Raw genomic sequence first — 24,921 nt, 5'->3', positions numbered from 1 at the left:
AAAGTAAACTTTGGGTATCGCTCTTCTTCTTCTGGTTGTGGAGGTTCTTTAAAAGGTAAAATAACTCAGATACGACTAAGGGTGTGAAGAATGAGATCAAAGGAATAATAAACAGATTCAGTCAAGGTAATTAATCCATATATATTATTCAGGGCTTTTTTACAGACTTCAAGGCTTGATTTCTCAGATCAATACGTCATTAGGGAAAGAATTCCATTCCTTTATTGTTCATGGGCAAAAAAAGAGTACTTTTGTTTTATGAAGATATATTTTCATGGCCGATCTACCGCTTTCAAACTAAAGCAAATTTCGACCAACAAATCTTGCGTTTTGTGCTATCGTCCATTTAACGCAACACAACCCTTGTCTGTTTAGTAATGTGTCCAGTAAAAAATGTTGTAACAGGCAAAGGTCAAAGGAAACAATACACGCGAAATGTTGTCAATCAGGTTTGCCATCTTTTTCATTCTTTTGTTTTTCGTGTTCTCTTGTCTTTCGCAACTATCCAACGATATCTTGTCAACTTTGATGTCCTTAAGACCCATTTCAAGTTCTTCTCTATTCTCCATATAAGCATGGCCATTGGGCTTCCTTCTGCTTCTATCATTAGTCTCGGAGCCAGACAGTGATTTGGATTTGGGGATCTAAAACATTGGAAGAATAGAATGAGCAATCAACAACGGCATGGTGACAATTAAGATAATGATGACGATGATGATATTGATGACAACGACCTTGTCAGTTGTCTAGAAAAATAGTCATGATAACTGTGATAGCCATGTTGACGACGATGACAATGATGACGCTTTACGATAATGTAAATTATCACGAAGAAGCCATCGTGAATAATCGGGTAAAGTTGGTAATAATATGAATAATGGCGATGATGATGACGACGAGAGAGATGGTAATCACGATGATAATGATGACAACGACTGTCAGTAATCAAGTAAACTGGTCCTGGAGACGACAATGGTCATGATGATGACGACGGCGACGATGATGATGATGATGACGACGACGACGACGACAATGATGATGATGACGATGATAATGATGATGACGAAGACGATGTTGGTGATGACGATGACAATAATGATGAACTTTACTAAATGACTTCGTCAACGACGAGGTAAACATGAATTGAAGCATCAACAAGTACACCTTATCAAAAGCCCATGATAAGGTCCTTGCCTCTCCCATACAAGCCCTATGAGTCGAACTTGGCACGTATCTTTCTATTTTTAGAACGCCACGAGTTCTTCGGCTCTCCACGCTCTGTTTAGAATGGATAATAACGATAAACTTATTGTCAAACGGAGACAAAAAAAGCAAGACCAATATATGCAAATTTTGCAAGTTAATGCAAATTGATGTAAATGTGAGTCTCCTGCTGAAGGGTTAGTTCTAAAAATAGAAAGATACGCGCAAAGGTGGACTTAAGGATACAGTGTACATGGAGGCTCCTCTTCATTCGTTCCTGACCGTACTTCACAAAAACTGCGTTACCTTGATGCTTATACTTCGATCCTTTTTGGTCGCTTTCTTTATGAGTATATACACGGTTTTGGATTCAATCAAAGACAGGAACACGAGACTGAAGGATACAAGCAGGTACCAATCCAATGCCTTTGCATAGCTGACTTGAGGCAAGTTACTATTCAGAGATCCAAGGAGGAACATGATGGTCAGAATTGTGGTGATACCCAGAGCCATTCTGTTGCCGATGTCATCTTTTTCCATCCAGAAGGCGATCCAGCTTAGCATCACAAGAAACATATCCGGTAAGTAGATCTGAATGAGAAAGTAACCAAGGCGTCTTTGAAACGAAAAGGTGACAGTTATTGTTGAGTAATTCCCTAGCAACGGAAATGAAAAAAACCTATGTCAGCATTTATGTTCCCTTGATAGGCTAAGTAAACCCTCCCCCCTTTTTTCTTTTTTTTTGGACGCGCCACAAAGATGAACGTGACTTCGGATCCAGACCTAAGCGACATAATGGAACATGAATTTCTGTTGTTTTTAATACAATGTGTTAGCTCATGTGACCAAAAGCCATATTTGCATACTACAAGAAAAGGAAAACTTTTTAGTAAAATAGAGTTCAATAGGCCACTTCGGAAAATACCATAACAGTCTTTGTTTGCCCCCCCCCCCCCCCTCCCCTCCACCCCTCCCCAAAAAAAAAAATTGCATAAGCATTGTCGGTCCCAAGATACGGTCCCAAGAGACAACAAAGGCAATGCTTATGCAAAATTTTGAGGGACAAACAAAGAGTATTATGGTATTTTCCAAAGTGGCCTATTCCCAGAAGCATATTTCATTCCTCCAACATGGCCGCTGGTTCTTTATTTCACTGGCCGACGTGACGTCATGTAAAAATACTCCATAACTTGTGCCGTTATTCTTATCTTTTTAAGTCTTAAACCCATGTAACAAAGATAAGAATTCCAACCGTCATTTCTTTTGTTTCTACAGCTCGAAGATAATCACGGAAATGCTCAAACGAATAAATAAGCCTGGGATGATTTTAAACGCAGACAGACAAACGGACAATAAACAGAAAAACAAGTTACCGCGAAAATACCTACCAACGGCATAAACGCTTACACCAGATGATAACTTGAATCCTTTGTGTTCAAACTGAGCCATTTCCATGCTTCCAACTCCAACTTTTTCTGGAATCCATTCGTACATAATTTGATCAGAAGTATAGGCGTCTATCGTGATAGAGATACAAAAATCCTCACTCGATACAAGTTATCTCCTTTGTCATTTACCAGCTTACGACACCTCAGCGCCAGTAATATTCTCGGGTCGGGACATTCGCCACCTAACCGAGTCCCAGAGCCTCAGTCTTTTAGCAAAATGGTACAGCGGTGATAAACGTGGTAAACCAATGCGTTTTTATCGACTTGACGTTTGGTATGCGGCCGGCTAGGCAACTATGTATAGACCCCTTACTATATGAATATATAAGTAGTTTTCAAACATTGTAACGGTATCAGCCTAGCATACCATGCGTTGGTTTACCTTGTTAATCACCGTGACCGCTGTTTGTGTTATATTTTTAGCTACGATGGCTAAAGAATAAGAGCTTAATTAAAGCGCTGTCCACACGTATCTGGACATTTCTTAATTAATCCGCAACTTTTTCTTTGCGGACTCGCCTTCCGTCCAGACGTATCCGACGAATGTGGCATGGGAATCCGCAACTTTTTGATTCCGCTTTCCAGAGTTGAAAGTTTTCAAACGCAAACAATTTTGAATCGTGAAGGCATTCTCTTGGAAACTGGAAGTACGGTCCGCCAACTCGGTGCTGTCGGCCTGTAGGCCTTTGTGAACGTTGTTTGATCTGTCGTAACAGTGGTTTGTTTATGCTTATCATTGTTTGTGTTGATCCAATGTAATGCATAGACCATTACATGGCATTGCAATCTTTAGTTTAAAACGTTTATTAAGAACACGTTTAATATGTCACTGAATAGGCTATATGTCGAACAATTCGTAATCAAACCGTGAGACGTAATTGGACAAAGACTATTGCGTTCGACGTAATTTCGTTTTTGCGTTCTGTGTTTTTCGAAGTGGTGTGCCTGTGTACGGCTATGCAGAATTTTTCGAGATTGCTGTAAGGACACCAAAATGCCATGGACGCGCCACAACGTTGGGAACAGCTATATTTTGATTGCATTTATTGACTAGTTACAGCAACCTCGTTCCCAGGGTCTCTCTTCTCTGCCTCCATTGTCGTTGACAATGGAGGCAGAGAAGAGAGACCCTGGGAACGAGGTTGTAGTTACAGTCGCGACAGATACATGCATTGTACATGTAGCTCTTTATCCGGTCGAATACTGTTTGAAATCGGTGGAAAAGTACTCTGAAGGCTACCGCGAGGATCTTCCGCGAGTCTCCTGGAGCTGGTTCGACCCATGCCGTAGAGGAGTCATTATTTTCCGCGTCAATTAAATTGTTAATGTTGATATTTGACAATACGTAATCAAAAAAGAAAGACCTATCAGAAGTCCATTATACTCAGAGGAGCCGATCTCTCTCATTCGGCCTTGGTCCATCAATTTACGGTATCATTTCAATTTTCAATACAGGTCCCCCGAAATGATGACCAATCAGATTTGCCTGATGACCACAACGCCTCTGATTGGTCTGCAATCAAGTAGACGCGCGAGGGATTGCTCACGCGAAAATTAAAAAAGGCTTTAGCCGTTCTCGTGCTTAATTTAAAATAGCAGTAAGCGTCCTGACAGTATAAAATGCAGTAAAATGATAGGCAGCATTCCATCGCAGATCGACACATCTAGGTTGTGGACTACTTAGAAGAGGTGTATTTATTGAAAGCTCCACAGTTGGTTCGTGGTCTCCTATTGAGCAAAAGGTGACAGTGTCTGCTGCAGTCACAATTTGTCAGGTTTTTAAATTCGTTTTTCGAGCACGCAGGAGTCTTCTTTAATTATTGAAATGATCCTCTTCATTAAATTAAACTACCTACTACTTACAGCTTCCAAATTGGAGGTGACACGTTTGTGAGTCTAATGGGTAATCTTCTAGATTCATAACGCAAGAAGCGAGTATGACAGCTCTGAAATGAAATGAAAGATGAAGTGAATGTATAGCAATTATAATAATACGAGGAAATGATCGTCGTACTTACTAAGACAATTTGGGAAACCATGCAATTTTGATGAAGAAATCAGTGGAAATAAGGCGGATTTGGCCAGATGCTTGTGACCCTTTGGCTATAAGTCTTAAAGGAAACCTTTACTTCAACAAAGATAACTTTACACCACAGAAAATAATATAGTTACAGTTACAATTGTTTGAGATTGTTTGTATCCAAAGGAAATGAATTACAAAATTAGCCAGTATCAAAAATATCGTAATAGAGGTTTTGCACGGCAGCCATATATTGGGACAATAGATTCTTTTTCCTATGGGAAAAAATGTTCTTTCTAATGCAAAACATTTTCATTGTTCCTGCCATGCAACATGGCTGCCATGCAAAACCTCTATTCTCTTTGTTTGTCCCTCCAAGATATTGCATAAACTTTGTTTCCGGTTTCTCTTGGGACCATTGTAAGTCCCAAGAGAAAATGAAAACCAGGCTTATGCAAAATGTTGGAGGGACAAACAAAGAGTATTATGGTATTTTTGATTCTGGATAATTGATTGATCATTTTCGTTTTCACATGCATTTCCCGGGTGCCGCCATCTTGAAAAATTGTCGCGTACTGTTACAAAACACAAGCTATTTGTATCAGGACAATAGAGGAACTGTGACATGTCACAATTATTAAGGAGCTTAGAGTACGCGAGGACAACGACGACGATGACCACTACTTCGAGAACGCCATGAAAAAATAGGGAGCTTAAGCAACGACAACAGCGACGGCAACGAGAACGTCATTTCAAAATATAAATTCACGTTCTTGTAATCACTTCGTTACTATTTCAACATTTTTAATATATCAAGTTAAGGGTGTCGTAGTTTCTAAAAAAAAGCACTGCATGGTCTGAACGGCGGTTAGCTTAGGGGAGAAAATGAAAAATTATCCTCAAGTGCTGCCTTTTTTCATAAAACCTCAAATTTGGCTATTTCACGCTGTTGTTTTGCAAACGACGGCAAAGAAATGGACAAAAGTGAAAAATGCACGCGCAGGGCGTTTGCCCACTACACATGCAAATTTGTGACGTTCTCGTTGCTGTCGCCGTCGTCATTGCTTACGGCTCTCAACTAAAAGCTCTACATGCCCCGCACGTGGGTTTGACATGTTGGCGCGTTCCTTCGCCGTTGGATTCAACGCTCCAACGTTAACTTTGTTCGCTTCAGCATTGTTCGACTGTTTGGCCGCCCATGTTGGAGGATGTTCGTCCAACATTTTTTGTTCGATCAAGTGTTCGATGGAATTTCTTTTGATCAAACAACACGTCCAACAATCACTGAAAAATTCTGCACGACGTAACTCACAGTGTTACAGTGTTTTACCGCTCTTCCAACAAAGTTGTCTCTTGAATCGAGTCTCGTCCGGGCTGCTAGCCAATCACGAATCGCTATCAGACTTATTTTCAAGCCTACAGTAGGCTTCCAGCATCTTTTGCAAGAAAGATGACGGACACACCGTGGTTGTTAATGCCGTTGATGAACAGCCAGAACCCTTTATCGGCGAGTATGAAGCAAGGCCAAGTCTGAGAGACACTTTTTAAAAAGTCCCGTTTATCATAATAACTCTCTTTGGAAATGTCTGGTTCGATAGCGTTTAAAATTTCTGCAAATTGATCACGGCTCGTTCTCATCATCTCCTAAACGTGGATGTATCTTGCAGTGAACATAGCCTTTTCTACTCGTTCTCTTAAATCCTTCTTTGGGCTTTTTCTCGTTTGAATCGAAATTGAAAGGTCGTAAGTTGGCCTCTTGTTCGGGAGCACTCGGATTTTTCCGATCATCCCCATTCGCTAAGTGGTGGAGCAGCCGAACTCGTAATCGGAAGGTCGTAGGTTCGACTGCCGCAAAGGAGCACTCGGATTTTTTTCCGAGTATGCCCGAGTCACCATGTCAGGAAGTGATAGAGGTGAACAGGTGAATTCTTAGCCTTTTGACTTCCAGAATTGATCAATATGTAAATTCACCTCTCACTTTCAATACACTGTCAGGTAGACAAGCATTGAGAATAAAGATTACTATCAGCGCAAGGGAAGGATCCTAATAAAACACCAAATTCTCATGACCAGCCAAGGAAGAAAGGTATGGAAGTAGTTAGGAGAATGAACTTTCAGATCATGTGAGTCAAATGGTTGAGGACGCAGGTGAGACTGAAAAGGGAAGAGAAGAGAGACGAGAGACGAACTGAAGAAGCAGAAAAAAGGCGGGTAAATTAAAAGTAGTATTGGAGTTGGTCTTTAGACGTGTAGATGAATTGATAAAGCGTCTGTGATTCAGCCCATAGTCTCACATTCCCATTTCGAGCTTACCAAGTTGTGATAATTTTTTCTTACCCAATGCTCACCACCATGTCACCACTGGGCCTGATTTTTCCGGAGCTGTGCAGCTCTTCAACTGGGATCATGAGAACCGATTCACGTGTATTGTAGCAGTATGGATCTGGTTTCCATATCTTACTGATATCTCTTCCTCTTAGGATTTGTGTTCGGTTTGACTTGCCAGCCAAGCGTAAATCTGTCCAATATTGGCGGAAGTAAGCGTGTACCTTGTATTCCTGAAGTAAAACAATAACGGATCTCGCTTGTCATCGCTATAATTACTAAGAGGTGCATAAATAGGGGGATCTTTGGAGAAGGCTTAGTAATAACAACCACAATAATCATCATCATTGTCATCATCATAACAATGACAATGATGATGGTGATAATAATAATAATAATAATAATAATAATAATAATAATAATAATAATAATAATCCTTTCAGGACGTCAAGGAAGCAAAAAAGAGTAGATCAGTGATAAAAGATGCCAAGACTTACGCCCAGCAATTAAACGTAGATGTAACATTCGACGAACAGCACAAATCCACCTCAGTAACAATGGGTGAGAAGGAAACTTTGTTCAAGATCAGTAGTCCAAAGTACATTCAGCAAACCCTTAAAGAGGCAACAGACACAAAGTACAAACAAAAAGTCTCCGAACAACTATGGCTGGGCAACTTTGTCACTCAACGCTGGAAAGACAATGACATCTCTAAAGACAACTTCAACCCAATCATGACGTGGAAAAACATACCGGACGTCGTACTAAGTGCGCACACCAGTATTCTAGAACAGCTCGTCCCTACAAAGGTTTACAGGGTAAAGAAACAAAAAGAACAAGGCTTAGATTTAGTGTGCACACTGTGCCACAGTGCAGAAGAAACCGTCCCACATCTATTATGCGGCTGCTCTGCCATTGCCCAAACAATCTACAAGGCGAGACACGATAGAATGTTAAGGCCGATTTACCATCTCTTATTATCAGTATATAACATGGAAAACGACGACTCCAAAGCGTGGTATAAACAAGTGATCCCGAAAGCAAGCACAGAAAATGACGAAGCTAAAATTCTCTGGGACACGCCTATATATATAGATAGGGCGCCAGAGAATGGAGCAAACAAGCCAGACATGACGATCTTTGATAAGAAGAACAAAGTTATCATCCTAGTGGAAGGAACTGTATGTAATATCGGACAGATCAACGATAGGAACGATTATAAGAAGAGAAAGTACCTGGATTTAAGACTGGGTCTCCGAAAACTCTATTCCGACTACGAGATCAAGCAAACCAATATAGTGTTTAACTTCCTGGGAGATTTCAACACCACGCTAAAGAAAGAACTCTCTGATCTAGCCCACAAGAAAGATGTTACTAAAGTGCTAACCAACTGTCAGAAGTGGATCATATCACAGAACTGTGAAATCACCAAAAAATTCTACAGTTTAAGACAATGAAACACACATTCTTTTTTTTCAGTCCAGGAACTGTTGCCTAGACCTTGTCCGCAGCAAGTTTCAAAACAAATTGTAAACTGGAAAGCTATTCAATACAACAGATAATAATAATAATCGTTTTTTTTTTCCTAAAGAGCTGGTTATTGTTTGCTCAGGTAAAGGACCGAACAAGTGATCGAAAGGTTGTTGCTTCAACAAGCGCTGGGAGTTTTATCCCAGCATCCCGGAGTCACCACTTTAAGAAAAAAAATACCTCCTATTAAACTGTTATTAGTCTTAAGCAGAAGCACGTGACCTTAAAGCGTGTAACTTGCAACTCTTTTCCTTGGAACAAAGTTGGGGATTTTAGGAAACCAATTTTATGCCCAAATATGGACAAAAATAAGATCGGAAGACTGGAAATAGACACTCTAGCGAATTAACTTGAACATATCTAGTTGGATCAAGTGACAGTTAATGTCTTTGGACAAAACATGTTGTACTTACGTTCTAATTTTAGACTGTTATGTAAAAGCCTCGTTTTGATAACAATGAAAAGCCAGGCCACAAGCGACTCCTCAAAACAAAGATCGTAAAATGTATTTTAGCGTACCATGTTAGCTTCCTCAAAGTTTTCAAACGATTCAATGTAGATGCTGCTTCGGATTTTCGTAGGTGTACCTTCTTCTAAAGGGTAAAAGAAAATGACCATTATTCACTGCCTTGTTTCCGAGAGCTTGTCTCGTAGAATTTGCTCGACTTTATGATAATTCATCAGTCCCAATCGATTGTTAGCTACATGTAAGTACCTATACCTACCGAAGTTTGGGTACGTTGTACTGTCGTAGTCTTTGAAAAACATGGTTATCACTTCTCTATCACAATAAATTCTGTTGACGCAATAGGAATCAAATTAACAGTGCAACAGAGTAATGGTGATAATGATGATGACGATATTGATGATGATAACGATAACGATGATGATGACGTTGACGATGACGATGATGGTGATGATGATGATGGTGATGATGTTGAAGATGGTGACGATGATGATGATGATGATGATATATAATGTTGATGATGTTGTCGACGATGTTGAAGATGATGACGTTGACGATAATGATGACGTTGGCGATGACGATGATGGTGATAACGATGAATATCTGAATGCGTAGGCATTTGCCTTTTAATCTTCTTCCTTGGTATCAAATACAAAACAGAGCAAGGCAGATTGAACATTAAAGGGATGTAGAGGATATTACACGCCGGCGCGAAGTTATGATTTTATTTCGAGTGGTGAAAACAATATTTTACAAACCAGTGCAGCGAGTGAGTAAAATATTGTTTTTAACAAGAAAAAATCAAATTCATATCTTCTAGCCAATGTATAATTTTCTTTTTATTATACAGACAGGTGTGTTTTACTCACCATTTTTCTATCAAACACCGAGCTCAAACTTTATCGCAAATTCTTGCAGCTCGGCTGCAGGAATATCTTCAATTTTTTCATTTCTTTTTCACTTGCAAGGAACTCCTTGAAGAATTTTAAGCCGTATGAAGTTTTATTCTTTGTGTTAGAATTTTCTTGTTTCTGAGAAAAAGGATTTTACGTCAGCTTTAGAGAACTTCACGAATCTATCAATCGCCATTCGGTACAACGAACTACGAAAAGGCGGGAAATGCTGTCATCAATATCCTCACTAGTGAAGATATGGAAATGTAGTTTCCTAAAAATTTTATGAGTGGTATATTTTCCAGTAAAACACTCCTGTCTGAGAGTGAATGCACGAGACATCTAAAGACCCTGTATGTGAAACCTTCACACATTTTAGTTTCATTTTCAGTTTCCGTTTATTTGCCACAATTTTCAGTATAATCAATGACATAATTGTAATATGCCATAAAAGACATTTTGGTGCCGAAGTGGTGAAGAAGGCCATTAACATGATTAGGAACTAAATGAGCATCACTCGACGACTGACTTGCTTAAAAAGTGCAATATCATCTTTCGTTTAATTTAGTCGGCATTATTTGGGACAGTCGACAAAAACGTAAACGTTATAAAAACATGGGAAAAAAATTGTTTGTGTAAATAGAACGAAAACAACCTATTTCAGTATCGATAACTTAGCAGGGGTTTGTTAAAAGTAAACAGTTACATGGCCATTTTAGGACGTACCTCGCAGAAAGTTCAACATTGATCTGCACGCCGCAAAATTTCCCAAAAAAAATTAACCTCCATTGTAAAATAGTGAATCAACATATTGCCAAATACGTTTAGCAGTCGTACTTTAGAATACTGCCCGCTAGAACAGTGGTCAGTTGTAGCTACGTTTAAATTAAAGAGAAACGTTGGGGCACGGTATGTATGCATGTAACACCAACTGTTGCCTTCTCGTGTAAGCATGACTTTCCATTATTTTCCTTTCGATGGGCCGTTTTTCGAGCTATAGCGTGGGCCCATTAACTAAACGAAATAGAGAAATGATCAATGAACGAAATGATATATGAAATGAATCAGTTACTGAACTGCAGATATGAAACCAAGTAAGGCTATGATCCTTACTTGATTTCATATCCGCAGTTCAGTATATGTTTCATATTTCATATATCATTTCCTCCATTGATTCATTCCACACGGGAAAATTAGAACCTGAAAATGACCAACCCCCAACGTCAGTGGGTTCATAGCTCAGTTGGTTAAAGCGTCGCACCGGTATTGCGAGGTTACGGGTAGAAGCCCCGTTGAAGTCCTGAAATTTTCAGGCTTCTCTACCGTGACGCAGTTGCTAAAATTGCATCCATTACTGCGCTAATCATAGCCTTTCTTGGGGGAAATAATCCTCGCATTTTTCTTGACAATTTAAGCAATTGTCTCTTATGGACGCTTGAAAAATTAAGGTACTTACACTTCATAGCAGCACAGTAGAAGAAATAGTCGAAATCCTGCAGGCTCCATAGTCATTCTTGCGGTACAGACTAACACTAAGTAAACAAAAGAGAAATGGAAATTTTTGACTTAATTGAGGAATTTGATTATTTTGAGGTGATTAGAAAGGGCCAACTGGAAAACATGGACTGGACTCTGGACTGGACTCTGGACTGGACTCTGGACTGGACCCTGGACTGGACTTTATTAAACGAAGTTAATATTTAACCGTTTCTATTTAATTATTACCCAGCGAGAATGAGAATGGATGTTTTTTCCAGCGGTAAATTAACGTTACAAACCCCGCCACTTATATGCTTGGCTATGATTGCGTGAATGCTGTGAAAGTTTGAAGTCATCACGTGACAATGTAATGTCGTTACGCGATCCTATCTCGTGCGTGTGCTATTTTAGGAATGTAGCGGACCACCCCTATAGTGAACATTTTTATCACGTTCCAGTTCTTATCACACAAACGTTCATTTCATACGAAACCACGCTGATGTAATTGTACCGATAACACTAAAAAGGTTGATGACAGTCCGTTTTTTTCGGTGTATGTTACCTTGTACTCCAGTATCGATGGCAATTTGTGAAAGACTGTAACTGCAAAAATATTCGAAACAGAAAAGAAAGTGACGAAGCTACTATACATTCTTGTGCAATTTGTGCATTGTACGGAATGGGAATAAAGTAGCGTACGAAAAAGGACGATTGTCTAATAAAGGCTAAAGGATTGCCTAAAAAAGGCTATTTATTTAGAAACGAAAAGATATTCCTGATAAGATATTTCACAGCAAGATAATTTTAAGACGTTGTTGCTCCCTCCCTGTTGCATATGCACCTGTGCATCGTGTGCGGCTACTGTCTTGAAGGCATCTATCGGATCGCTTTTGTATTTGATTAACTTTTAGCTTTTTCGAGTTCGCGCGATTAATTTTTCTTCGGTATATGTCTGTAACATGGACAAAAGTCCTAAGCCAAGTACTAGTTACGCTGAAGTTGTAAGCGGAATGGAGTCAAACTCAGATCATGATGAAAGGTCTCGTAGCTGGCTGACGGTGTACCAAGTGGAAAATGAAGAGGAGGCCACGACTATTGCTTTGGCGGAATCGCTCAAAAGTGTCAAGGTAGTTAATTATTTTTTTGTTGTCCAGCTTTAACATGCAGTGACTCTTTTCATCTTTTGTTGCCTTTAGTAAGCGACCATGCTTGTTTCTGATAATGCATGCTTCGCTGTTCTCTTAGGAGAAACGAATCTATTCTTCCAGTGACGATGATGACAATGACTACTTTAACAGGACAACACCTGGCTTTGAAGGTTTTGTTAAGGTTAGTCTGACATTATTTGACATTAAAACAGATTATACACTATCCCTCATTGTTAATATAGATGCTGTCATAATAGTGCATTTTGTAAAACAAAGTGTTTCAGTTTTTCTTTGAATGAAGGAAAAGAAAGAGAAAACACGGCAATTTGAGTCGTGGGAGGAAGAAGAGTATTCCCCGGGAATTGCACGCCTTCCAATTGGAAATTATCAATATAAAAAGGTAGGACACGGTGAACTAAGGCTTTGACAGGTTTTGTTAAGGTTAGTCTGACATTATTGGACTTTAAAACAGATTAATACATCATCCCCCATTGTTAATGTAGATGCTGTCATAATAGTGCATTTTGTAAAACAAAGTGTTTCAGTTTTTCTTTGAATGAAGGAAAAGAAAGAGAAAACACGGCAATTTGAGTCGTGGGAGGAAGAAGAGTATTCCCCGGGAATTGCACGCCTTCCAATTGGAAATTATCAATATAACAACGCTTCCAAAGCTCAAAATTAATATTCATGTTCATTCATATATTTTGCAGGAAAAGGATCCAGATGTCATCAACGTCAGTGATGGTGATAGCAGCAGTGGAAAAGGCACTGGGAAAAAAACAAACGTAATTAACATTTGTTCTTTCCTGATAATTTTTACTTGTACAATACTTGCGAGTAAAGCGTACGTATGTAATACAAGAAATTATTTATCTAATTTCCATTACTAAACTGCACTTGTCTCGCAAAAAGAGCTGACAGGTATCCTGCGATATTATGTTGTCTTTTCTTTTATCGCGTTACTTGGTACTTGTCATGGAAATATAACCGCTTGCGTTTCTAATTTTTTATTTTATTTTTATTATTTTTACGGTCCATCTGAATCGATTGGCTAGATAGTGTGCGTCTCTGCTGTTCATTTACAAAGCAAAAAAAAAACAACAGCAACAAACAAACAAACAAAAAAAAAACTACGTGTAGGAATCATTCGATCTCACCCTTCTTTCTCTTCATCTTTAAAGTTTCCTTATCGATAATTGCCAAACGCGAAGGTCACGGAATATTTGGTTCACATTTAATTTGCCACGCGTCGGCACTAATCAAAGCTATTGCTAAAAGAAAAAAAACATCGTAACTCAATGTGTTACAAATGACCATGACAATTTATGAATTATTATGAATTACTCTTCTGCAAAACGGAAAGGTGTTTGCTAACGGGAAAGTGTTCCCTTCATGGACGAGAGCAGCATTTTTTTTTTGGACAGTTCAAGAATATCTGACTACAAGTGATAGGAATGCATACAGACAAGAAATGAGTCAGGCCCGGCTAGGGGTTTTGGGTATACGGTATCTAGAGCCATTTTAATCCAGGTATATGGTATTTTCATGTTACAATTCGGGTATAAAGCATCTGGCTCTTTCTGAATTTTAGGTATACAGACATGAATTACATGCTTTAAGATAACTTTAGATATTAAGTATCACACGTTATACAATTTTATGGTATTTTTTGTATGTTATGGGAAAAAAAACCGGGTATATTGGTATACTACTACACCCCCTGGCTGAGCATGATGAGTACATTCATGTGCAAAAATGTTAAACGTGCCCCGCAGGAGCCAAGGAGCTTTGCATGACGACAATATAAACGGCTGCGAGGGAAACAAGGATAACATTACTATACCGTAAAAGCTCTATTAACCTCCTTCTCTAATAAACCCCCGTCTGGAATTCGTTTCGTGTAATAACCCCACCCCCCCCCCCCCCATCTCTAATAAGCCCCCCTCCCCGTTTTGGGACATAAGATTTTATAATAAGTCCCTCCTATTCCCTCTTACGAAATCAACTTCATGTGGTCCAGCTGTTTATGTTTTTTGTTTTGTTTTTTAAAAACACCAAAACACGTAATACTGTTTGCTGCTCTGTAGTAGATAATCAAATTTCCCTGTGGTTGTTTTAGTTTTATACAAAAACTCTTTTAAGAAGAAAACAGGGTTTTTAAAGATTTGAAGTAAGCTCCCCCCCACCCCTCCCTCTCTAATACGCCCCCCGTTAATGAGACCTGACATTAATAGGGCTTTTACGGTATATTGGTACGTCGACTCTCGACCCTCGACAAAAAAGTGGGATGACGCGCAGCAGTTTGAATTTATAATAAAATTTCCTTTGCTCTTACAAACGACTTGGGCAGCTGTTTACTCAGCTCTATTATGGTGTGCGTGAGGTTCTAGGTGGTCAAACAGGAAAAAACAAACAAACAAACAACTGCAACACTAAACAGTCTTAAATATTGGTTACGCTTATGATATGATATATTATGCTCCTTACCTTCAGGTTGGTGGCAAGAGCCAGAAATCTGTCACTGGGAAACAAACAAGAAAAAGAAGACATTTCAATGTTTGGAGTGGCTCTGAAGAAGGAAGAAGAAGCAGTGTACGTATGATATTGAAATTACTGGCATGAATACTATTATTAGTTGTTTGACTCAGTATGGGCCCCACAAAACCTTTAACCACATCATCAACCCTGCTCTATTTTGGTTTATAAATGTCCGTTTCATAAGCAGCGCAAGTAGAAATAGACTTTTTACGAAAAAAAAAAGGGTTTCAATTATTCCAATAACATCTACATATCTCTCAAGTCGTAAATTGATATACTTGATTTGCAATTCCTTGCTTTTTTTATAGGTTGGTAACAAAGGCAAAAAAATTAAAGGGAGAGCATCAGCTGTCATACTATCCAGCGATTCAGAACAACCGGAAAGCTGCACTGTACGTATTAATGTAACAGCAGGGGCCTACCATTTAACTGTTGAGGGGGTGGGTGCGTGAGTTTGAAAAAAAAAATTCCTGCAAGTGCTTGTCGGAAAAACAATTCGTGCAGGACAAAAGCCAACCCCTTTTTTCTCTGTTTAGTGTCGTCCGACCGACCCAGATTTTCGCAGAAGGCAATGAAACATTATTTCAAACAACTGCCAACAATTTTTTGCCTTACAGATTGCTTTTAACTTCATACTTCAACTACAGAGAAAACTTACTCTCAACGACGCCGATTTTTCCTTCCTCCATTGCCGCCATGTTGACTTTTTAACCACACCTTGTTGTTTCCAGATGCCACGGATATTATGCTGAGGTACCGAGCCTCTTAGTTCCAGACCTCTTTTCCAATTTTATTTTTGTCTTTTTTTTCCTTTTCCGACCGACCGACCCAAAATCAGAAAACGCATTCGACAATACAAATACAAAAAAGGGGATGGCCAAATGGAATAAGAATTTTAAAAAACCTGCACAGGTTTAAGAAAAAAACAACATGTTACATAGCAGAAAAAAACTTACAGTGGCCAGTTTCCCTTCATGTGGCTGTAAGAGATGGAGTTTTTCTTCACAATTGGTTGTGCAGCAAATCCTTAATGTGTTGGCTGTTCATGCATTTTCTTCTTTCAACGTTATTTTGTTTTTATTAACTCGATGAATTAACCTAACTTTAGTCAGAGATGATTTCACTGTAACATCTGCCTTCAAGAAGGCTTGTAGGAACATCATTTGTAACCCGAAATCCGAAAAGGGTGCGCAACTGAGAAACAAGCAATCTACTCTATACTCACTGGTTCTGTAAGTTATTCCTAAGGCTTATTGTCGTTACTTTCCAGTCTAACTCATCGACTCGATCAGAAAGCGAGGATAATGAAATGGAGGACCTCGACGAAGGCGATGTTGAAGCTTTACCTCCGATTTACTTCGCTTCCAAGAAAAAGGGCATGTCGACTGAGGATGCGGCAAAACTTTTACTGGGCACACCTACTGAAGAGCGTGTAGCTACTTACAAGCCCCTAGACGTCTCAAGCAGCAGAGTTTATGTTTTCAAAACAGAGTGTTTTGCAGATATTCATGATGTCTTAACAGATGGTTGCGGTCTGTGGAAAGGGACAGGGACGAAGACTTTCTACGCCGAAAAACAGGACCATGGGTCGATAAAAGTTATAGTGCACCCTCACAGAAGACATGACATTTTCACAATTGAGAGAAGGTTTTATTGCCACTCAAAATTCACGGATGTGAAAAGAAATTTCGTTTTGATTAAAGGTACGTGATAATTTACATGCAGAATTTAAGTCTTACAAGAAACACTGTTTGGCCTGTGGCATTTGTGATTATAAACGTTAACTCCCGAAATCAAGCACGACATTTACTAAGCCAAGTGCATGAGTTCCAAATCGCCTGAATTCCGTTAGATGTATCCGGTATCCGTTATCTAAAACCGAATTATTATTTGCTCGCAGATCCTGCAGGCAACTTGGCAGAGTATGCTTTTATGCAGTACAACTTTACTAAAGGGAAAAGGACTCTTCAACCGCAGTCTCATGGGAACTCTAAAAGCGGTAAGGCGTTCTTGCCAACGCAGAAAAGCACAAAAGAAGAGATTAAGAAATTGTCACAAGCCTCACGACCGAAAGAAGTATTCCATCGGATTATTGAAGAGAAAGGTGGAGTAAGACATTTATCATTTCCCGGGGAACACGCGAGGAGCTACCAACAGGTATCAGACTACAGAAGGTCGGTAAGTGGCCATTCTAAAACAAGTAAGGCCCCTGATGCTGTGGTGGAACTAATGCAGATGTGCAAAGTCGAGAGCAGAAACCCAGGTACCGCATTTGTCCGACGAGTGCATTCATCTCCCGAACTTCAAGTGATACTCTGCACTAACCGACAACTAAAGGAATTGGAACAATTTTGCACTAATCCGGAATTGTTCTCACCTCTGAGCGTAGATGTCACTTTCAATATGGGCGACTTTTATGTTGCAGTGACAACGTATAGAAATCTTCTTTTAAAGACAAAAAATAACTGTCATCCCGTGATGATCGGTCCAATTATGCTACACCAGCAACGGCTATATGAGTCATATTATGCGTTGGCTTCTTCCGTAGTGCAGTTAAACCCTAAGTTAAAAAACATTCTATGTTACGGAACGGACGAAGAGAAAAATCTGTACAAAGCATTTGGAACTGTTTTTCCCTTCGCTATACACTTGCTGTGTGATATCCATATGGAAGACAATGTAATGAGAAAATTGACAGACTTGGGAATACAGAAATCACTGGCATATGAATATAAAAAGGAAATATTTGGAAGGAGAAGTGGGACTGTTCGAGAACCAGGTCTGGTTGATTGCTTAACCGAGCAAGATTTTCAACACCGACTTAATCTTCTTCGTCCAGTTTGGGATGAAAGGCATGTGAAGGGTAGGCAATTTTACGAATACTTTGTTCGCCAGAAAGCCCCACTAATACTCTCTTGCATGGGAGCCGCAACAAGGATGATGGCAGGACTGGGCTACCCCCCCGAGGTCTACACTCAAAACGGTAGTGAGTGTGGTAATTTTATTCTGAAACACTGTAAAAACAAAACAAATCTAGGAATTCTTGAATGCGTTGAACTAATTCGCAAAGTAGTCTCAAGGCAAGAGACACTTGAGTATTTGGCAATGTGTGGGCCGGGAGAGTGGTTTCTCGACGACAAATACACCATTAAAAAGTTGGAAGAAAGAAAATTCTATAGTATGACCGAAGAACAGAAAAAAAGAGCCTTCGAAAAATTTTATGTGCTGAGTATTGTTTCGGAGGAACCACCACGCTCTGAAGACCCAGCCTCTTCCATAGATTTCTCTTTCATTTCAATTTCACCGGAGGAAACAAACATCCTGCACGTCCCGTTTTCAAAACTTAAGGATATCTTCGCCAAGGCTAACCAAATTCTAAGTTGTGCAGAAAGCGATATTCACCGATTTGGCAACGAAACCACATACGTTGCTAGCAAATCTTCCCCGCATAACCCACACAAAGTACTTCGCAAAGGAAACGGCAAGTTCACATGCGACAGCTCTTGCGTAAACTGGGCCACATATAAATTCTGCGCTCATACTTTGGCAGTGGCCGAAGGTTATGAGGAGGCAGTGCTTTTCCTGAACAATGTAGCTTTGAAGGCGAAACCCGATGTGACGTCTCTTGCTCTCCTCGACATGCCAAAAGGCAGAGGAAAGAAAGGAACAAAGTCCACATCGCGACGGAAAGGTGGCCCTGTGCGGATCAAACACCCTATAGTCGAGGAATATAACTATCCTGCCCCTGCCTTAGCAATTGAACAATTAACTGGACGAGAAGCCACCGTTGAACAAGCAACCGGTCAACTATCAGCCAGGCAACAAACATCAGGTCAACACGGTCAACCAACAGCCAGTCAACACGGTGAACATCCAGTCGGTCATCACGCTCAACAAGCAGTAACCGGTCAACAGTTGGCCGGTCAACAACTGGTCGGTCAACACGCACAACAAGCAGCCCGTCAACAACCAACCGGTGAACAAGCGACCGCTCAAGCTTCTGGTAAAAAGCCCTCCCCTTCATCAGGAGCCTTTGCACTAACCTCTCTTTATTTTTGCAATAGCAAAGTGTCTGTTTGCTACGGCTGCAATCAGAAATTACGAGAGCCTCCGGCTATCCCGCGGCCACCACTTGACCTCGTAATTGTGGGGAAAATGAGAAGGGAATACATGCAGGAAGGCGAGAAGAAACTTGGAAAAGAGTCCAATGTTTATTTTCATCCTCTAAGAGAGTGTGTTAATAAGCGGGCACCCATGTTTATTCCATCCCTACTGACCTCTCACCCTACTGACATAAGGGAGACATTTTTTGTACAGGACCACAACGACTTCATTAGAGATAAACTTGGTTTATAAACGTATAAATACAAGTTGGCTGAGCCGAGAGGTTATCGAGAAACAATTAATTATGAACATGATATGTGTAGGATATTTCTTACACATTTTTTTTGTATTTTTTTACATTTTCTGGAGAGACTAGCGTTTTTGTCTGCCAGACCGCGACTTTGGGTTTTGATTGCGAGACCGAGATTTAAATCCCAAAATGGCTTTGCAAAAAATTTGACACAGAGAGACGTTCGGGGACGCTCAAAAACCGTGCTCCTGGCAACAATGTTTTGGTATTTGCCACCCCCTCTTCCCATCCCATAACTTATCTAGCCTTGTGTTTGAAGCGGACTACATTCTAAAAATAGCACACGCACGAGATAGGATCGCCTGGCGACATTACATTGTTACGTGATGACTTCAAACTTTCACAGTGCTTACGCAATTTTTATAAAAGTGACGACACATTTGAAATTAAATTTGCAAGACATGTTTCGGTCGTGCAACGACCATCTTCAGTTGAAAGTAGAATTAATTTGAATTTATAATAATTATGGTAAACAAAGATAAATAACAACGTGAAATAAATTGGGAATCTAGCAAAATAGCCAAAGGTAACAAAAAAGAGTGTACAACGGAACATGTTGATTAGAACGAGAGAGTTGAATTAACATGATATAATTGCTTATTTAAAGAAGGTTGCTCCTGATATAATAAGCAATTATATCATGCTAATTTAACTCTCTCGTTCTAATCAACATGTTCCATTGTACACTCTTTTTTGTTACCTTTGGCTATTTTGTCAGATTCCCAATTTATTTCACGTTGTTATTTATCTTTGTTTAGCATATTATAAATTCAAATGTAACTTCAAATTAATTCTACTTTCAACTGAACATGGTCGTTGCACGACCGAAACATGTCTTGCAAATTTAATTTCAAATGTGTCGTCACTTTTATAAAAATTGTTGTTAGTCTGCTTCTTTCCAGAGCTTACGCAATCATAGCCAAGCGTACAAGTGGCGGGGTTTGTAAAGTTAATTTACCACTGTAAACAACTGAAGTGCTTAGTTTGTAGTGCTAGCTGGTTCAATTGTAGAAATACTGCGCAAAGCGATCGCGCTTAACATATCGAAAATATTGAGTGACTTGATTTAAATTTTCTAGGCAGCATTGTCCGATTTTTCGTTATGACATGTTACTAGCCGCACACGATACACAGATGCATATGCAACAGGGAGGGATCCACAACGCCTTAAAATTATCTTGCTTTGAAATATCTTATCAGGAATATCTTTTCGTTTCGGAATAAATAGCCTTTGTTAGGCAATCCTTTAGCCTTTATTAGACAATCGTCCTTTTTCGTACGCTGCTTTATTCCCATTCCATACAATGCACAAATTAACTGCACAAGAATGTATAGTAGCTTCGTCACTTTCTTTTCTTTTTCGAATATTTTTGCAGTTACAGTCTTTCACAAATTACCATCGGTACTGGAGTACAAGGTAACATACACCGAAAAAAACTTACTGTCATCAACCTTTTTAGTGTTATCGATACAATTACATCAGCGTGGTTTCGTGTGAAATGAACGTTTGTGTGATAAGAACTGGAACGTGATAAAAATGTTCACTATAGGGGTGGTCCGCTACATTCCTAAAATAGCACACGCACGAGATAGGATCGCGTGACGACATTACATTGTCACGTGGTGACTTCAAACTTTCACAGCATTCACGCGATCATAGCCAAGCGTATAAGTGGCGGGGTTTGTAACGTTAATTTACCGCTGTAAACAACTGAAGTGCTTAGCTTGCAGTTTCCTTGCTGGTTCCATTGTAGAAATAGTGCGCAAAGAGGTCGCGCTTAACATATCGAATATATTGAATTGGACTACATTCCTAACATTCTTTAGACAGCGCACGGATGAGATATATCGTGGTCACAACATTCACGTAATAGTAGCTTGACTTGATTGAAAGTTACTGGGCAGCGTTGTTCGATTTTTCGTTTATGTTCCCTTTGGAAAAAACATCCATTCTTATTCTCATTCAATTAAATAGAAACGGTTAATCGTTATATTATTGGTTAAATATTAACTTCGTTTAATAAAGTCCAGTCCAGAGTCCAGTCCAGAGTCCAGTCCAGAGTCCAGTCCAGAGTCCAGTCCATGTTTTCCAGTTGGCAATTAGAAAGAGGCGTTTTTGAGCCACTGACAGAATCTGAAAATCAGCATTTGGGTGCCAGGACAGAACTCTCCCCTACATTCTTAAAATTGTTGTCTCCAATGATTAAAGGATACTTTAATGCTGAACAATATAATTGTGGTAGTTTCAAGACAGGTCAATTAAAAAGGAAACAGCCCACTTTAAGTGTTACATCTATTGTAAAACCGCAACGACTTCATCGTCCACTCAAATCATATATTTATTCCCAGATTTATTCACAGGTTAGTGTTTGTATAGGAGCAATCAGTGGAACGTCGTATTCCTACTTACTCGTTCTCCTCATAAGTGAAGAGCGTATCTGACATCAACGCGTAAAGAAATTTTTTGCGTGATCTTGCAATCATATCATGGACCGTCAGGAAGTCGGTTCATTGTCAGTGACGTGAGTTGTTACGTGAATGTCCGGCAATTTTGTCCTCTTATTGTTGGACGGTATTTCTGGAGTTCATTCTGGCGTGCTAATCCTTTTTACGCCATTTTACAGTATTTGATCAAGAGAACACCTAAAATGCAAGACAGTAAAACACTGTAAAGTCCCGAGTTTGACCAGCTTAGAACAGAGCAAATGCGGACGGAACGAGAGTTTTTCAATTTCATCATGATGCAAAGTCCAAGAAGTTAGCTTATCATCGGTTGTTACTGGTCATTTCGTTTATCCAATCAAATAAGACATTGTGGTTTCGTCTTTTGTTCGTTTCGTAATTCGCACGTGCCTTGTTATGCAGTCGATACGATTCTCAGCTCCATTACCCTTACTAGCAAATATTACGTAATAGCTTCTGTGTCTATGTTTGTCAGTGTGTTTTTATTTATATTCTATATAAACTATATACACCCATAAGTGTTTTCTTTCATTCTTTCCCTTTAAAACCAAAACACCTTCCTGGTCCATCAACAGGGCCAAGTATTTGCCCTGTTTCTGTTATTTAATGCTTGTTTCTAATGTATTTTAGAGATATGTGGAGATCATGAATGACGGTTAGAGATTGAACGTCCAAGTATTTAGCCTCAAGTGAGCAAATATGACGCCCGATCGAAATTCATGCACAGGAAGTTGAACAATTAACGATAGGAAGTTGATAACAACGAAGACAAATGCAATAAACGGAAAAAGTTTGAGAAATTGCTTTGCGAAGTATATACAAAAAAAAAAAACAGTCGAAGAAGGTCAGACATAACGAGGAGAAAGTTTGCAATTGATATTTCAATAATCGTAAACCCGGGCTGTGGACTTCCATCACGGTTATCAACTTCAAATCGGCACTACTCCAAGGGATAAAGATTTCCGCTGAGTAAAACCTAAATGCAACTCGATCTGTTTCCCATAAGCTCGAATTTTTCCAGTTATATTTTTCTTAAAATACGTCACTGCTATTCATCGTACTCTCAAAGAAATTTAACTGATTTACGAAAAAAGTAATATATATACTTTCAAGCAAGGTTTTCTCGTATTGTTTAACTAATCTGGCGAAAGCACTTCCTTTAATATCAACGAGATGCTTCTGTGAAGCATACACTGGGTTGCCTGTGGTACGTGCTACAGAAAATCAGAAGGCACTGAATTGTGTGGTATTGAAATACAGCATTCCAGTCTCTGAAGAATAACAAATAAAAGACAAGCGAGAAACATTGGCTTCTGGGCTGACATGTTGATAATTTTCAAGTTCCCTCACAACTTCATTTTACCACAAGTGTGCCCTCTGAGCATCTGATGGCTTTCTAATACTAAAGTTCACTGAAGTTAAGCCCTGCCGGGCGGGGTTAGTGTTTGGATGGGAGACCAAAATAACGTACCCCTCTTAAAAAAGAAGCATCGGACCGAAAATACTATTAACTCTAACAAATGCGAACTCAGCAAGGTACAGATCTTTTTAGCTTGCTTTATGCAAAACAAATATTGATGAAAAAGCAAATAACTATTGATACACAGTTTTCAGAAAGAGCAGAAGGAAGTTTCCCGGACGGTCGATCGAGAATAAAATATTTACGACATCAAAACAACATTAATTTTGAACCGTGAATATAGAATATAAAAAGTTACGATCAGCGACAAACATTTTGGGAGATTTTTGCTATGTTCAAGTAAATTGCAAAATCAAAAAGTGACATGGCCGGAATTCAGCGGGCGCCGTGATTAAGTTACCGCGGCATGTTTACTCGTCAAACAGTGAAGCATCTGTGTCAAATGATGGCAAGATACCGGGTTTTTAAAAAGTTTCTTTTTCTGTCAAGTGTTATAAAGTTTGACAATGAAATGAGCGAAGTCAAAACAAAGATCACAATCGCCCAACTCTTGTTTATGCAAAGTCAAAATTTACTCTCCAAGACGCGTACGCCGTTATTATCACCAGGTAGTTCCATCATTTTGGAAATAGCAGCTACTTTATTATTCATCTGCGTCACAAGTTTTCACTGATTTTGGGGCTCATTTTGTTGAAACTCAAGCACGCTTTCAACAGGCCTTTGAACCCTTCCTGCTTACAGAGCAATACTAAAAAACTTCTCGCATATCACATTTCAACGTTAAGCTCGAAAATTCAATACACAACATGATATTATAATTCACAAAGGCAGAAAATACCACAGAATCCTTTTCCAGCGAAAGTTTTATTGAAACAAACAACATATTTGCTCTTAGAGGCGAAAACCTCTTCCTATTTCATTGCGTGCGTGAAGACAAGAAACTCAATTGTGTCAGATTACCTTCTACTTCAGGTAAATACTGCTCACTTTGATTTCGTCTCGACGGGCGATAGATTGTTGTCGAAGTCCAGTACTCGTCGCTTTTGAGATTCATGCCTAGTTTATCCAACTGACTTTCCATTATTGAGCTCCATAAGGGTATATTTTGTTTAAGGATCCACTAAAACGCCATTCGCGTTGCATGACTTTCGACGCCATTGCAGGCTAAGTTAATGATTCTACTGTGTCCACCAGAGAAATCTACGCAGTTCCACTACCCTCTCGATCCTAAGAAAATACGCGCAGAAGGCTCTATCCACAAAGACACCACTTACCAGGGGAGTGACAGGCAAGACTTTTACCGACACGGAAAAAAAAAAAAAAAAAAAGAAAAAAAAGAAAACAAACAAACTAAACGCAGACCTCGACTGGGTTTGCCCATAGGCAACCCAGTAATGACTGTTTTTATACTAGAGACGCATAATCCGTCCAGACGAATTATGCGTCTCTCATGTTATACATCTAGTGTAAAGACGGGACGAACTATATGAGACGCATAATTCGTCTTGGACGAACTTGGGCAAACATTTTTTCTGCGTCTGTTAAATTCGTCTAGTATAAAGACGGGCGCTAGA

At 39.4% G+C, this 24,921-nt stretch overlaps 1 protein-coding gene across 1 annotated transcript; it reads right to left on the bottom strand.

Moving 5' to 3' along the window:
* Positions 1-142: 142 nt before the first annotated feature.
* On the bottom strand, positions 143-21,657 carry LOC138011779 (gamma-aminobutyric acid receptor subunit alpha-1-like). Its single transcript, XM_068858952.1, has 9 exons — positions 21,594-21,657; positions 11,342-11,417; positions 9,252-9,322; positions 9,046-9,119; positions 7,009-7,229; positions 4,515-4,597; positions 2,592-2,720; positions 1,510-1,859; positions 143-644 (listed from the first exon to the last, which is right to left on the bottom strand). The coding sequence occupies exons 1-9, from the start codon at positions 21,610-21,612 to the stop codon at positions 372-374; spliced, it is 1,296 nt and encodes a 431-aa protein (XP_068715053.1). The 5' UTR covers positions 21,613-21,657; the 3' UTR covers positions 143-371.
* Between the last annotated feature and the right edge of the window lie 3,264 nt (positions 21,658-24,921).

This window comes from Montipora foliosa, chromosome 7 (assembly GCF_036669935.1).
Source record: "Montipora foliosa isolate CH-2021 chromosome 7, ASM3666993v2, whole genome shotgun sequence".
Classification (NCBI taxonomy): Eukaryota; Metazoa; Cnidaria; class Anthozoa; order Scleractinia; family Acroporidae; genus Montipora; species Montipora foliosa.
This window is presented reverse-complemented; position numbering and strand designations above follow the sequence as displayed.